This window comes from Lottia gigantea, assembly GCF_000327385.1.
Source record: "Lottia gigantea unplaced genomic scaffold LOTGIsca_113, whole genome shotgun sequence".
Taxonomy (NCBI): domain Eukaryota; kingdom Metazoa; phylum Mollusca; class Gastropoda; family Lottiidae; genus Lottia; species Lottia gigantea.
Genome location: NW_008707077.1, coordinates 194678 through 208491, shown reverse-complemented (window position 1 = coordinate 208491; position 13814 = coordinate 194678). Strand labels below are relative to the sequence as shown.

General features: G+C 32.1%; 1 protein-coding gene across 1 annotated transcript; it reads right to left on the bottom strand.

The window, feature by feature from the left end:
- Positions 1–7752: 7752 nt before the first annotated feature.
- LOTGIDRAFT_237645 (hypothetical protein) lies at positions 7753–13706 on the bottom strand. The gene is made up of 3 exons (XM_009047513.1): positions 13604–13706; positions 8507–8713; positions 7753–8116 (listed from the first exon to the last, which is right to left on the bottom strand). Exons 1-3 carry the CDS (start codon positions 13692–13694, stop codon positions 7776–7778), a joined length of 639 nt encoding a protein of 212 aa, XP_009045761.1. The 5' UTR covers positions 13695–13706; the 3' UTR covers positions 7753–7775.
- Between the last annotated feature and the right edge of the window lie 108 nt (positions 13707–13814).

Here is a 13814-nt window from a genome sequence, read left to right as displayed (position 1 = left end):
AAGTTTCATCCTGTTATATTATACTAATGTAACAGGTTATTTGTTTCTAAGTCGATTACCTTCCTTGTTAAATAAAACTGTTCAAAGCATTGACATCTCCGATCGATGAGAAAATTAAGGTCATATTTAGCTAAAAGGCTTTTCATTGCTTTCATCATCTGAACCAGTGTCTTCTCATCTGGTTAACTTTTGGCTTCCTAACAGCGACTCTAACCAAATCGAAGTCAATTGGGAGAACACGACTCCCTCTTTAAAAGAAGGAGAAGAACTTAAGGATGGTACATTATTGTGAATTAACAATACAAGCTTCTCTGGTACTATGTAGTCGACTTCCTAAACAATGAAAATCAAATATGAATGATTTCATTGACCAAGCCTCATTAAGCACTTGTGAGAAATCAGGCATATCACTGATTTCAGGTCATTCTAGGTTAGGATGAAAAAAAGCCTTGTTTTAGAAATCATGCTAAAAATGTTCAATTTAAATTATCTTAAAGGGATTGTAAAGAGATTTTCTATATGTTTATATGTATCGGGAACACTGATTAGCGATTAGTGACGTCATCAAACAAAAAGTGTAAGGCCTAGTGGTATTTCAGGAACCACAGGAAAATTGGAATAAGGCAAATTGATGCTATCAGTTTCCCCGATACACATAAAAAATTTAGAAACCTCTTTACAATCCTTTTAATTTCAGAAGCCTTATCATTATCTAGTGATCCATTTAAAGTTATTACACATGGAATATAAACATTAAAACCATGCACTCTAATTGAAATCTTAAATATTTAAGGAATCTTGAAGCCACTGGGATAAATCATTTCATAAATAAGTCATGATAAATTTGATATATTCCTTTAATGTAGACAATTATTGATTAAAGAATATTAAAGGAGTATGTGCACATTTTGTAATTCTGTCAAATGGCATCATGCGTACCGGTGAAGATAAATAAACAAATTGTACCCCAAAGACTTGACCGGCTTTCCCAGTTGAATTAGAGTCAAACGTTCCAGCAAGCGATCGTGACATCAAAATATTGTAGTTATAAAAGACTGTAACATCAATAATGGATTGCTTATCTTATATCAATTATCGATTAATCCTAGATGATAATTTTAATAGGGAAATTTCCTTTTCTGTAAGAAAAACGTGTTTCGACTTTGCAAAATGTATGTTTATCGGAAATTAGTCTGCATTGTAGGAGTCCAAATTCCAAATTAAAGGTACTGGTTCGCCATCCGTTTGATAAATCGTACCTTATGAGACTGTAATATATAGAAATAACATAATTATGTTGAAATAGAAAGAGTAATTTCTTGTTTGAGATATTTTGAAGGAATTATGCGATTATCGTACATTACTAGTACTTCTGTGGCCTATTTACATATATTCAAGATCCATCTCAACCCGAAAATAGCGAATCAGCCCCTGTAAAGATATATCAAACATCCACATCCACTAAAAAAAAAATCCAACTCTCCCAATCCAAACACAATGTTTTTAATATATCTTTATCGACATCTCATGAATCAGCCATTACATGCAAACTATAGACATATATAAAATATTTGACTTTGATATTAGATATTTAAATGTGATTATTCTCACGAGTGTTTAAAACATGCCAACTGTTCTTATACTATGAAATTAGGTTATATAGAAAAATGTGAAAAGAGAACTAAACTGTAAGTGCAGGCGATAATGAAATAAATTACAGTTCAGTTGAAAACTAAAAAAATGACGATAATTAGTAATGAAAGAGATGGTGGTTAAATTGAATTACTTGAACAATTGATGGCAATATTTAATAGTTGTCAGGTCTCTTGGGTTATCTCCTCTATTTAATTTGATAATACTATAAATAATCAGGAGTTGCCAGACACGATGTTCTCATTTTACATTGATTAAAAAGATGGCCATATAAAAAGCACTAAGATGTCGAGAGGGGTTATTTAAAATTTTCATTGAAAAGGACGTGCAAAATTCTGATCTCCAGATATATTAAGAGCAGCGGAGAGATTGGTCAAGATTTTACAAGACTGAACTGCAGAACAACAAAATAGTTGAGTTGCTTATAGGTATCAAACTATGAACATTATCAAAGTCTATCAAACTATCTGACAGCTAAAAGTTTAATTGAGATCATGCTGTCAATAAACTGAACTGAAAGGTAGCAAGCTGTCAATGAACTGAACTGAAAGGTAGCAAGCTGAACTGAACAATATGGATAATTATTTCCCAACTGATCTGCTAAGCAATCAGCATAGATATCCTTAGATAAGAATCAACATGACACTGGACTGCATATAGAACTTGTAATTGAGCTGTAGATGTTAATCAACTTTTCAGCACAGATATGACCAGAGGTATTACTTACTACCGAACTCCTAAAGAGCTCAACTGCAGAAAGATATTGAGCTTCTTAAGAGCTTAACCATGATAAGCTATAAATAACTAAACAAAACATTGAGTTATAGAATAATTGAACTCGAGAGATATCGAGTTGTGAAAGAACCTAACATCAGGTGATATTTGTTGAATTGAGATGCAGACAAAATTCTCACTGCATAAGATGAACATAAAGAGTCGAACTGTAGAGCTATCGAGCTGCTGAAAAACAGAGATACTCAGTTGTTTTAAAGAAAGACTGTTATTTGATTTAATGTCGAATAAATAAACCAAGTACTAACGATCCGAACCGGAAAACGTGACCCGAAATCCAAAACAACATTTTGGCGAAACATTGGTAGCAGCTAATGAACTTTTCATATGAGGAAGGATGACGAGGACTTAGATTACTGAAATGAAAAGAGATAGATGTCAAAGGGTATAATAAGTAGCTTATTTGCTGACTGCATGCCTTCGTTAGTTTCAATACTTAAAAAAAAGTATTTTGCGAATGTATGAAACACTAAAACTTCAGTCATGTGCGCTCAAACGAAGGTTTTACCAGGTGGAATCAATTATAATTTTAAGAAAAAAACAATCAGGAATTCATTAAGCCTATGAAATCAAGTAAGTGTTATGTCTTGCATTAGAAATCACTAACCTATAATACAGATTACATAATATAACCTATTCTCTACGGATAATAAGCATGTCAACTTAAAAGTTGCTTGCATATTCATAAACACAATGAACTAGGTGGAAGTACTTTAGGCTTAAATAGCCTATCGATTTATATTCTCAACAGTACGTTGTAAACTATGTGAACTCCCTGAAGTAGATTCCGAGATGGTGAACACCAACAAGAGTCAGGTATTCCTAATTGACCCTCCCATACCGGACTGCGACCATTTGCAATCTTACGGGGACTAAAATGTACTTGGTCACCGGCAAAAGTGAAGAAAAAGCGATAAAAATCGAAAATTCTACTCGGCTATAAACTTGCGTTCTTATAAAATATATGGGCTCGGCGCTCTTCACTTCTATTGCGAAGTTACGACGCTTGTCTAAAAATATTCATAATTCCGTGGCGATCTCACATGCTCTGAGCTAATATTCCATCGCTGTAGCAGCTCAGCAACGACGCAAAGTCATACCATGAGAACTATTTCCAATAGCTATGGTACCAAAGCAAAGTGCAAAACTGAATATGGTAGATGACATGGTTAGTTGGTTGGTAGATGACAAGTTAACGTTCGCTTCCAGCGGGGTAGATAACATGACAACGTGACAATTTATATACTCGCGGACCTGTGAGAGACTCTCCCATTTTAAGTAATGAATTGAAACCAAATACTTACAGGCGTTTACCACGGAGATTGTCAGGCCCTTTATACAATTTGTATTACCCTTTTTTAAAAAGACGCTTGCCTTCAATCTTCTGTTTTTGTCCATGTGTACAATAAACTAGTATCTTATCGAGCATTCTTGACTTACTCGAGCAAAAAGGCATGCTACAGAAATGGTAATGCTAACAATGCACAGTAGCTTACAGCATCCAGGGTTTTTGAGGGTTTGTATTTTCAGCATACTATTTTCTCAACATTAATTTCATGTAGATCAACATTCCAATTATTACTTTTCCGATTTATGTACAGTTTGAAATTATATGTTTTCTGATAAGTCCGCTTATATTTTTTGCTTTCAAATTAAAGTATTTTGTCATTTGGTAAAGAGATAGTACTACATTCAAGAAGAATAAGGCCAATAATCAAAATATGCTTTATTAACAATCAATTTACAATTGGGCCTTAAAGGTACAGGTTGGCCATTGGATTGATTTTGATCTGGAATACTTGTAATTAGTCTTCAGAAATACTAGAAATGTACGTGAATCGCATAACTCCTGAATAATTCTGGTCACACATGGGTTTGAAGGCTCAAATTTCGATGGTGAGCTGTGAACACTATCGCTGATAAGCTTAGCTAAAAAAATCCGCTTTTGAGACTAAAGAATTATTGGTCCAAAAACATGGCATATCTGTCCCTTTAAATAACTTGATATTGATTAGGCATATTATAATTGAAATGTTGTTAATTATTAATATTAAATACTACAATTATTTATCTATAGTTTCCCACTAGATAAACTAAGTCACCTTGTAGTTGATTCAAATCAACTCTAATCGAGTAGGCCTACCCTACACCTACACATGTAACATTTATTCAAAACTTCCCGTTCATAATTTCTTCTCTATTTATCCAACGACTCGTGAATGAAGAGAAATTTGAAACTATATATAAGAAATATAAAAGGGGTGGGGTCCTTTTTTTCTTGTTTAATTACATTTTAGCTTTGACACCTGGGTAAATGTGTTATGATGAGCTGTTAAATTCTTAAACTATCAACATTCTCTCTAAATACTTCTATAAAATCTATAATTGTATATCACCCTGTCTTGATATAATGTAAGTTTTTACACTTAATTCTGAGAAAACAAACCACAAGAACAAGCCCCGTTATTCAAAAAAACAAATTGAGATTTTAAATTTTTGAAAAATGGAAATGAGAGTTACTCGGTATAAGATGTAACACAATTATGCACATTTTTTTTTGCCAAAACTTTACCATTCAGTATAATGTTTAAATTCATATTTGTCACTCTAAACACTGTCTTTATAGACTTACTTCATGGATCGAAGACTTTTCATAAATCGTTTTTGTAATATGGTAATAGGTATTAGTTTGATTTATTGCGCAAATTCCACATCAGTGCTCGATTACGCATACATGTAGAATATGTAAATATTCATAAAACTTAATGGTTTACGAACATTGCAGGATTTTCAACTGGTAGTTTTAAAGATCTTTTTGGTCGTATTTTTGGGTGATACATCAAATTGCATGATATATATATATATATATATATACATGTATAAAAATATTAAAACAGAACCTGAAAACACCTTCATCTGAAACTGAGTAATAACAACATTTTTTTTAAGTTCTTAGGTTTTTAAGATATTATTTCTATTTCTATATCGGTCTACAATTGATGTATTGAGCACTATTTTAACAATGGTATTTCTATATCGCACTACAATTGATGTATTGAGCACTATTTTAACAGTGGTATTTCTATACCGCACTACAATTGATGTATTGAGCACTATTTTAACAGTGGTATTTCTATATCGTACTACAATTGATGTATTGAGCACTATTTTAACAATGGTATTTCTATATCGCACTACAATTGATGTATTGAGCACTATTTTAACAGTGGTATTTCTATATCGCACTACAATTGATGTATTGAGCACTATTTTAACAGTGGTATTTCTATATCGCTTTACAATTGATGTATTGAGCACTATTTTAACAGTGGTATTTCTATATCGCTTTACAATTGATGTATAGAGCACTATTTTAACAGTGGTATTTCTATATCGCACTACAATTGATGTATTGAGCACTATTTTAACAGTGGTATTTCTATATCGCACTACAATTGATGTATTGAGCACTATTTTAACAGTGGTATTTCTATATCACTTTACAATTGATGTATTGAGCACTATTTTAACAGTGGTATTTCTATATCGCTTTACAATTGATGTATTGAGCACTATTGTAACAGTGGTATTTCTATATCGCTTTACAATTGATGTATTGAGCACTATTTTAACAGTGGTATTTATATATCGCTCTACAATTGATGTATTGAGCACTATTTTAACAGTGGTATTTCTATATCGCACTACAATTGATGTATTGAGCACTATTTTAACAGTGGTATTTCTATATCGCTTTACAATTGATGTATTGAGCACTATTTTAACAGTGGTATTTCTATATCGCACTACAATTGATGTATTGAGCACTATTTTAACAGTGGTATTTCTATATCGCTTTACAATTGATGTATTGAGCACTATTTTAACAGTGGTATTTATATATCGCTTTACAATTGATGTATTGAGCACTATTTTAACAGTGGTATTTATATATCGCTCTACAATTGATATATTGGGCACTATTTTAACAGTGAAAATAATTTATTATATATACATGTACATATATATATATAATTATATTTCTCTTCCTGTACAATGTATCATGCTTTTTTGCGTTGTTTCTCTTCGCTTAAAGGAACAAGTGCGCCAATTTTTTACCAATCATACTTTAGTCTTAGAAACAGGCTTTTTTAGCTAAGCTAAATTTGAGTTTTTGCAGAATTATTCGCGATTAAATGTTAAAATAACGACTCGTCAATTTAATATTAGATATGATATTTAGAAAGGACATATATATTTAAATAGTAAGTAAAATTCCTAGTTTGAGATATTTTTGAAGGAATTATACGATTTTCGTAAATTTGTAGTAGGCTACTTTTGAAGACAACTTACATATATTCAAATCACGCCTCTGTCGCTTTAATGAGTGTGATCTGAACAATTTACGTGATATGGTATAGGTCACTTTTAAAAAAATTGAATGTCACAATACCTGGTTGTGATAACTAGGATCAATACTACTGAAATTACACATAATTTATCAAAATGTGAAATGCATTCTTTTATGGAATACATTTTTTCATGGAATACATTTATTTGAGAAAACATATATTTTCCCACTCGAAACGTTAAAACAGTGGTAATTTCTACCTCTGAGTAATGTTTGTAGACCTTCACTGAGACATGATTGAAAGGAAGAAAAAAGGAATATAAATTTTTAAAGACAGTTGATAATGAATGACTACTTTCGTTTTATTTCTAGAATATGTCGCAAATGAGAAGTTAAATTATTTATGTACGTAATAAGTATAGTACAGAGGAAGGTCATTTAAAACGCCAGTCAGTAAATTATTATCTCACCAAGTGGTAATTATTTGTATCATTTGGGGATAAGATACTAATACAATGATATCACCAATAATCAGCCAGATATTCTAAATATACGTTAGCAATGTTTACCTGTTATTTATCGAATGAATGTTCTTTGAAATATTGAGAGTAGTGAATGTTCTTTGAACATAACGAGAGTAAATTTATGCGCTAAGAAGCGAGATAATACGTTACGTTTTATTTGTACTAAAAGAAATGTGATAGGCTTTTTCTCTCTAAATGAATAGCTTGAATTGAAGGCCGGTCATAGCTTTCAGATAGTATTATCTTATCTAAATAATAAAACCGATTTAAGTATTTAAAGTTTCCGATAGTAAACGTCAGGAAGATTATTCCCATTGGCTTTTCAATGGATTCTGAGTTAATGTAAGGGAAATAACTGACTTATTTAGGATGATTGAGGTGATACAGACAGTCAAGAATGCTAGTGGGCTGCAGTTGCAAACACATTTTTTTAGGGAAAATTATCACAGAAGAATTCAATTCAATACAAAAACACTAAAGATATAAATTAAAATAGGAAACATAATTGGATGGATGTAAAATGGACCAATCATAGTACTGGAACCCATCCATAATGGCCGTCCTGCTGCACACGTAGCGTTATCTGTACAATTGACTGTTTCGTTGGGTTGTGGTCCGTTACAGAAGTCTGTAGTACACAATGTAATACAAATATGAATATTGTTTGTCATTCTGTAGATACAGGTAGTTTCATTATCAGCCTCAATTTGTTCCAATTTGTCCAAACCTTTCAACTCACCAGAATAAGAAAATGTTCTTCCGTCGCTACAATCTCTCAAGAAACTTTTCGAATCACCTGAAAGTAGAATGAAAGGTGTTGGCTTTGATGTGAAAAATCCTGAAATGGAAGTAAAAGTGTTTTTTCTTGACCACCCGATATATGCTGGATTTTTATTATGGACGTTCTTGGACGTTATCATAGAACCTATCTCTTTTAGGTTTGGTAAAGAGTTATACTTTTTGACCTTTCTTAATCCGACACTCATTCTAATTCTGATGGCAATTCTCTTCTTATTTAGCTGAATTCGAATTAATTATGTGAGAGAAACTGGTATTTTTCCAAGTCATTAGAACACATCTACTTTCTATTCATATACAGGTATCCTTGATTTTATATATATATATATATATATATATATATATCATGGTTCTGTGACCTATCTATTGAAAAAATGAAGCAACTTACCAGCAGACATGAAGGTTTCAATGACACAAAAATCCAGACTGTTATTTAATGTACTGCTTGTTGAACAATTTTTAGAGAAAACTCCATCTATAGGTTCAATATCCTTGTCTTCGTCACCAAGTGAAGATTTAACCAAGCCTTTTAAATCGTTTTTACAATCCCCGCCAGTTTTACTTCCATCGGCACATTGATAACATAATATACTCTCTGAAATTTAAAATCAAATAAAATTATTCTGCATGAACCGAACTTCCATCCTTACAAGTTACATTTCAAACAGTGGCTCAACTACAGTAGGGACTTGTTCAACCAAGTCCACGGACACCCACTCCTAAGATGTACCAAAAAAAGCTAGTATCTAAATGGTTAACACACAACTAAAAATAGTTCATAACGTATGCTGAGGCGCTATCTAGAGCAATATTTTGTCCTTATTCAATAAAATGAGTTGAACCACTGATTTCAAAACGAAAACACTGCAGTGTATTGTGAGCTGTACAAAAGCTTACTGTGTTCAACCGAAGAAAAAAGCTAAAAACATGTATGCAAACGTATTCATTTATCGATTAACTGTCTCAGTGAGGCATTCAAAATCTTTTTAAGATGACAATCGGTATTTTTAATTTCACTGCAATTTAACTATTATAAGTGAAAAGATATTAAAATGGGAAATATCGGGTTTGTTTATGAAATATCAAGTAAGATATTTATTGTTCAACAGCATATTTCAAGTGGAGTGTAGTGAAAGTAACCTTTGATAGTCCCATGTACATAATAATGATATTTATTCTACCATGTACGTGATAACATAACGACAGTTATAAAAATATATGGTACATGATGACAGGATGACATAACAATATATAAATACAAATACTCCATAACGATTAAAAGTCATATCACATTCGAGGAATAGTAAAAGTTAGTAAAATAGTGATTGGAAAGCATGTGGATAATCGGAAAAATACTGACTTTCTGCCAATAACTGTATGTGTGATTGTATGCAAATGCCAATATCTTTTCATTTCGTCTATTGCTTTAAACTTGTCTAATAAAAATCCGTACAAGCAAGACAATTCCGTTAATCAAAATCTCGTCCAAAGTATGGCAAAATCAAGGGAAAAAGTAATAGAGTAGTGGACTCCACCAAAGAGAAGTACCGTCAGGTGTTTCGAAAAGAGTAAGCATGGTCTGCTTCGCGCCCGACACCCACCACTATTATACAGGTCAACATCATGAGATATAAGCAGACCAATTTATGCATAAATCAGCCAAGATGCAAGAAACAAGATTTGTTATATTTGTTCAGAAGTCTTGTTAAACTAAGCCCTTATTGGCGAATTTAATCTTACGAAAGAATTTGCTCACTTGAGGAAGTTAATAAGGAACGTATCTGTGAAGGCCGTCCTGTATGGAGGAAATCGTCGAGACTCTCCCTTACCATGCTTTTAGACAGTCTTGTTAATTTCTGATGATTTCAATGGCAAGGCCTACAAGCTGGTCTGGTATAAAAACAGTTGCAGTTCTTATTTGTATGATTCATAAAATGATTTTACTAGTATCAAAAGTTTGTTTCAGTGTAAAGAGGCCCGTAGCCAAACCTGATTCTTCTGCATTGCCTTTCTCGTAACCCCTTCCCTCCTGTAGCTACAGGCCTGTGTATAAGCAAAATTAGGAAGTTGTACATCAAACATATTGCTTCCAAAGATCTACGGATCACATTTTGAGTCTTGAACATTCTCTTTATTGATAGCTCTTGTCAACCTCCCGTACGACAATAAAATTGTGGGCGTATAACGATGGTCATCGCTATTTTTATACGCCGACATTATAATGTTGTCATCGCTCCTGTCCGTCCGACCGTCCGTCCGTCAATCCGTTTTGTCCGTCCGTCCACAATTGGCTTGTGAACGCAATTTTTATCTGATTTGAGTTACATTTGGTGTGATCATTTATATTAATGAGATCTTAGACAAGTTCGAATTTGACGATCTTTCGATGAACGGTTTTTGAGTTATTGCTCTTGACTTAAGAAAAACGCGTCAAAATTTGGTTGTGAGACTACAGTTTTCATCCAATTTAAATGAAACGGAATTTGAGTTATTGCTCTTGACTTAGTAAATACACATCAACATTTTTTGACGATAGAATTGATAGGTTATGTCAGAATTTTATTAAATAATGTGTGTTTAAATCAACAATATCTCGAACAAATTGCAAGTATAATTTGACACAGATAGGTGACTGCCCTTGATATACTTAAAATATATCAGGAAAGTGGGCGTATCTTGCTAGGCAACTTGTTAGTTGAAGGATAAGTGGGAGGCATATTTCTTAACAGTTTGGAGTATATTTTCTTTTCCATAATTCAACTGAAAACGTAACGTAAACCTTTTAACTAGTTTTGGAGTTCTAAAATAATATTAATAACGAGGCGTTTTAAGTTAAACCTCTCTGATACTTTCCTCTGGATTTTGGTGCATAGTTTTTTTTTTTAATTCTTGCACAATTTTTTTTTATACATACGAATAAATCAGACTGCCCCTTGAAGATAGATATTTGTATGTACCTTATGACTAGGTTATTTTTTCAAAATAATATGTCCTAGAGCTCTTTAAAATAGCAATAGATGTACGATAATCCATGATAAAGAGTCTAAACGTTATAAATGACATTATTGAACTGAACAAGTTTGAGTTATAAGACAAATTTTAAAATTCGTCACTTTGACTTAGGCTGCTTTCATATTTTTACATTTTTGAAAATTCATACAAAATTGTGAATTTACGATTAATTTTTGTTTTTCATGATTGAAATGTTATTAATAAAAACACAGGTATTTTTGTGCCTTTTGCATTAGACCACGAAACATAATATTGAATGTGTCCGCCCAGAATGTAATCTGTTCTCTTGTTTTAGCCTCATCCACGTCCTTCCTTCCGTACACAATTGCTTGTTCTAGTAGACACAATTCTTGGTGGATTTTGACTTGGTTAGGAAAGGATGAATTCTATTGAACATCAATACGAGTTATTGCCCTTGTTCTGCGAAACACGTTCGATTCTTAGACGATCAACACTGTAGTATAATATGCGCATTCTTGGAGGATTTAAATGAAACTGGGATAAATTAATCATAATAAAATCTGCCAATATATAGTTACTGTAATTCCCCTTTGAAAAGCACGCGAACACTTCAGAGGAAAAAATTCTTGATAGATTTGAACGAATGTATTATTTATCATTAGAAAGAATACTATAGAAAACTAAAAGTGTGAAAGAAGAGTATGACTGACGGTGACTGAAGGTTGAATATTTCTTACCAGTTGATTTTTGCCGTTCTGCTAAATATTCTTGTTTAAAATTAAAACTACGAGTGGGCGTATATTGAATTGTCTGGCAAGCTATCTATATTACAAGCAGGACGTGCAAAAGAGTAGAGAAGAAGTTTAACTTTATCTCAATTAATCTTTGACATTCAGTTTTGATTATTTATGGAGCATTTGCAATCTTATATGGTCCAATTATTTTTTCATCAAGGTCCAGGGCATGAAAATACCCTACACGAACAAAGTTGGTTTTTTTTGTGTTTTGCTTCCGTATATGCATGACCAAATGAGTAGATCTCTTTACATGCAAAGAAGTAAATACATAGATATGATTTTGAAATAAACACATTTTCTAAAATTTGGTACAATTGGAAAACAATTTCAAAATTTAAAACAGATCCCTGATTCCCTATACTCTAGGCATACCTTTAGTTTTTATTTTTCAAATATGTTAACATATTGATACCAAATGAAAACCAAAAAAGAGTTTGTGAAGATTCTAAAACTACATTTCAACCTGATTTTTATTTTTATCAATCATATACCGGGCGTATGTGGATGTGATTCACTTTCTGATGTATAATAGTAATAATTAAAAATACATTACTTAAACTAAAATACTTTTCTAAACAAAAGTAAAACGATAGTAGCCTATTATCTCAATTCTCAGTTCAGCAGTTCGCATCGACAAAATGTTTTCCACGCCTTAAAAAAACTTGCAAAACTTGTTGGTGTGAATTAAGTCCCGGCTTAAAGAATGGAAAAATGAATTGCGTCAGAATCTTTCTCTCTCTCTAGCTATCTTGAATAATCTCATATTATTTTGAGGTTATTGAAATTTACACATACAGATCTGGTTTTTCTGGGGCTTTACATATATGCAGATCCAAATTTCTATCTCAAACCTTGTATACAAAAAGAATTGATCAATTTGTGAGGGTGGGTTTTAAAAGCCAACCGCCTACCGCGGTGTGATATCTATGGTGGATATCTATGTTTGTGTCTGTGTCACGTAGTTTCGTATTGTCAAATTTTTCGACCTCACCGAATAAAATGATTTATTAGCAAATATTAGTATGTATAGATAAAACCGTAAATCAGTGATTGATGATATTTTGTTTTAACATATCATAACCCTAGAACAATGGCTAAAATACAAGTAAAATTTATTGGCTTGACCATTATATTATAGGAAAAACTTTATAGGCATGAACATAATATTCTGAGACATAGTTTGCCTATAATACCTGAATATTTCAAAACAGCAAACTTTTTTCAAATGTAAAATGATTTCAATGATGAATGAATTTCAATGAAAACTAATTACAGACATTTTGGGGTATTTCTTATAACAGTTTACGAATACCAATTGTGTAAAATCTTAATTAAATTCATTCTATTCAGTCAGGCTAGTCTCTCCAATATGAAAAAGATTACGAAGAAAACCTAAGAGAAAGTCATGAAATCACACGCATTGTACATCACACATGCGGAAATCGAAAGGAGGATATAATGGGGAATGTTCCAGAATCTTTCTGTCAGTAACTGTGGTGTACCATTGTCAGTTCTTATATTTTTCTGTTATATATTTTGGAATAATCAATACAAATTCTGTTATTTTATACCTGTATACTACTTTAGGCCACAATACTTACCTAATTATTTATACAGCTATGTCCTATTTTGATAAATTCAACACAACTCTTTATCGTGTTATTGAAAAGAATTCAAATTTACCTCGAGCGTAAATATATTTTATCTTAACTTACCAACAAAAGGTAAAAATCCCAGAAACAAAATTAAAATACATAAACCAATTTTACTTTTGATGAACATTTCATGTTTATGTTGAGTCGCCATCTTCAAAATTTCTTCTCAATTATATCCTTTATGTATACAGGCCCAATAAATAAGGTTTAAACAAATATGTAATGTAATGTTGGTTTTTAAAATGATAGATATCGGGGTATCGATATGTGG